Source organism: Centruroides sculpturatus, unplaced genomic scaffold (assembly GCF_000671375.1).
Source record: "Centruroides sculpturatus isolate CEXI.00-Female unplaced genomic scaffold, Cexi_2.0 scaffold384, whole genome shotgun sequence".
NCBI classification, from domain to species: Eukaryota; Metazoa; Arthropoda; class Arachnida; order Scorpiones; family Buthidae; genus Centruroides; species Centruroides sculpturatus.
The window spans coordinates 404,135-407,580 of NW_019384605.1; the positions used below are offsets into that span (position 1 = coordinate 404,135).

The following is a 3,446-nucleotide window of genomic DNA, read 5'->3' on the forward strand; positions in this document are numbered from 1 at the left end:
GTTTAATTAAAATTTGCTATAAAAGTGAGAAAGATGATTTGTGATATGATTGGCAATAATTATAAGAATTGTAATTAAGGGTTAAAATAAATAAATTTTGTCTGCATTAAGAAAATTTTATGCAAAGACGAAATTTAATGCAAAATTAAGTAAATAATAAATAAAAATTATTAAAAATAATTGTTAAAACTCTGGTCTTTACATCGAAACCGAAATCAAAATGGCGGCAACGAAACTTTTTTTTTTCTTTTAATGAGTTGCCAATTCAGCTATTTTTTATAGATTTAGTAGATTTATGAACAATCTAGCTTAAAAAATCAAACAATTCTAATGGAAACAATATGATTTGGTTATTTTTATTAAAATGTCTAGCTGTAAATTTGAATTTTGAGTTGGCAACACTACTTTTAATTAATGTATATCAGTTGCTGATTGGATATCGTTTGAATATTTTACGTACTGTTGTGACAAAACGTCTTACGCATTGCTATCTGATCTGGTTCATCTGTCTTTTAATATTATTATTCAAGGTTTGTGTTTTTCTACATTCTTAAATTATAATGGCACGGAAACAAACGAGGTTTAATCTCCAATGGCTGGATCCAGCTATTCATCCAGAATTCAATTCCTGGTTAGGAACTGTAAAAGATGATGATACAAAAGCATTTTGCTGCATTTGTTGTAAAGTTTTCTCATTAAGTAATATGGGAAAGCATGCATTAGTATCACATGCAAATAGTTCTAGTCATGTTGAAATAAAAAGATTGAAGTCGGAACAAACATCACTGATAAGGTCTTTAACCCCAACAAATTCACACTCTTCTGATAGTCAACAAAATGTGTGTGAAATGGCTTCTGTTTTGGAAGATAGATCTAAGATCACTAACAAACAATCTCTCACCAAATCAACATTTCTTAGCAGCACATTGACACCTTTTTGTGATAAAAGATGATGTAATAAAAGCAGAGATAACTCGGGCATTGGCAGTTGTAAAGAAAAAGATGTCACTCAATTCATGCTATGGTATTAAAAACATTTTCAAAAAAATGTTTCCTGACAGTGCTATAGCCACACAATTTCAATTGGGTCCAGATAAAGCTTCCTATATAATAAATTATGGCCTAGCCCATTATTTCAGAGAAAAATTGATTGATGCTGTTACAAGTTGCAATAATGTAAATTTGATTATCTTTTGTGTAAAACAACAAAACAATTTTTATAGTTATGTTGCAAAAGAAAGAGATTTGTAGTTATGATTCTATGCTATATTTTATTAACGTATAATTGTAATTTCATTTGATGTTTATTTTTGTATTTATTATATTTTATTTAAATTTTATAAGTTTTAAGAATCCCAATTTTCCTAATACTATGACGTCATAGGAATACAAGTGTGAGGTTTTGGAATTGTTTTCCTTTGACAAATCACTAAACAAAGTTGTTCAAGGAACTCAAATGGATCTTGTGATAAAATACTGGGACAAGAGTAAAGATAAGGTTATGACCAGATATTTAAATATTTAAATAGTGTTTTTCTGGATTATAGTAAAGCTGATGATCTTCTGTCTGCATTTCTCTATGGTCTTTCAGACATTCATCTTGATCTAGCAAAAATTCTTCACATCTGTATGGACAGACCAAATGTAAACATAAGTTTTCTGAATAAATTAGATCACATGGAGACACAGAATGTTGGTGAATCATTTGTGAGAATGAGAACATGTGGTTTACATGTAGTCCATGGTGCTGTAAAAGCTGGTTTTAAAGTAGTAGATTGGAATTTGTTACCACTGCTACGGAATTTGTACTATTTGCTAAAAGACTCATTCACTCTGTGGTCTGAATACATTGCTATAAGTGGAAACAGATTATTTCCCAAAAAGTTTGGTTGAACAAAGTGGTTGGAGAACGAAGAATGCTTAGAACGTCGATCAGAAGTTGTTGGAATATCTGTGAAGACATACATAAACAACAGTACAAAGTTGAAAGACAGTAAGGTAGCTATATTCTTGAGACAGGCACTCAATGATCCCTTTATTAAAGTTAAACTTTTATTTTTTCAGTCAATATGTACACAAAGTGAGAGCTTTCTCACCTGATTTCAGAACAGCAAACATCTTGCACCCTATCTTTATAAAGCAGTTGTTCAATTATTAATGAACTTGAGAAAGTTTGTGAAAAATGACAGGGTCATCAACAAGCAGTTTCTAAAAATAGGTTTAAATGCTAATGAAAACTTAGTACATTTGAAGAATTTGGATATTGGTTTTGGAGAAAAAAGTTTTAAAATAATTGAAAGTAAGCAACAAAGATATTCTGTGTTTTCTAAGAGATTGTCGAAATGTGCTGAAAGTGATGACACAAAAGATTATTGAAAAGGGACCTGTCAAGTACAAATGTGTGAAAGCTTTGAGCAGCTTAGATTCAAAAATTATCAAAATACAATCAAATGTTGGAAAATTGTATTTCAGTGTTTTACTGGAGGTTCTACATGATACAAACAGGATTGATGAGAAATATGCTGTCAAAGCAAAAGAACAGTATGATATACTCTGCAATAAAGTATCAATAAAACCCTATTCTACAAAGTTTGAGGACTTCATATCTGAAAGGAGTGATGATGATGGTCTGGACACATTTTATTGTGAAATTATGAAGGATGATAGGCAACTGCAAGATCTATGGTCTATTATCAAAATTTCTCTTTCTTTCTCACATGGAAATGCAAGTGTTGAGAGTGGTTTCTCGGTTAATAAATCACTATTGAGTGAAAATCTTAAGGAAGAAAGTTTAGTTGCTCAATGCTTAGTTTATGATGGGATCCATTTTGCAGGTGGTATTGATAAAATAAATATAGACCAGAAAATAATGTTAACAGTCAGAGGATTTAGACAGAGATTTATTGCATCTGTGCAACAGAAAAAGATATTCAGAAGCAGCAGGCATTGAATGCTGAAGAAAAAAGAAAACTTACACAACAACTTAAGGATTTAAAACAACACAGAAAACATTAAGAAAATATCACAAAAAGGAAGAAAAAGAGATTGAAATGAAAATAAATACACTTGAGGAGAAAAGGCTAAAACTACATTAATATAATAGTTCTTGTTTTGTGAATTGTAATTATTTTTTTATTTTCTAATTATCTTTATTTTGAAAAAAAGAGAATTAATACTAAGAAGTTTCTCTGTATTTTGATTGTCCATTTTGTAAAAAAAATAAGAAGATTTTACAATACAGTAGATCCCCCTATAAGACGGTAGATACGTTCCGTTCTTTATGAATCAATTTTGTAGGAATCATAGTTTACGGACTACGGCTGTTTGAAAGGTTTTCTTTCATAAAATTAATCGATTCTAGACTAATTCGACTCAACATTTCCAAAATACGTATATTTTTTTGAAAATAATCCGTATAAACTACGTTATAAACAAAAAATTGTAGG

The 3,446-nt window shown here is 29.9% G+C and overlaps 2 protein-coding genes across 2 annotated transcripts in view; both read left to right on the forward strand.

Annotated features, from left to right (window-relative positions):
- The window catches only part of LOC111625147, a 138,379-nt gene that overhangs the window by 115,169 nt on the left and 19,764 nt on the right, over window positions 1–3,446 (forward strand). Inside the window, exon 11 of the mRNA XM_023368192.1 lies at window positions 2,381–2,943. Coding sequence (XP_023223960.1) covers window positions 2,381–2,943 — 563 coding nt within the window. The remainder of the gene's footprint in view (window positions 1–2,380; window positions 2,944–3,446) is intronic.
- On the forward strand, window positions 75–3,245 carry LOC111625139. Its single transcript, XM_023368180.1, has one exon. The coding sequence runs from the start codon at window positions 2,357–2,359 to the stop codon at window positions 2,948–2,950; it is 594 nt and encodes a 197-aa protein (XP_023223948.1). The 5' UTR covers window positions 75–2,356; the 3' UTR covers window positions 2,951–3,245.

What these genes read in the sequence shown, in the direction of transcription:
- LOC111625139 (XM_023368180.1), top strand. Translation starts at nt 2,357, where the DNA reads ATGACACAAAAGATTATTGAAAAGGGACCTGTCAAGTACAAATGTGTG.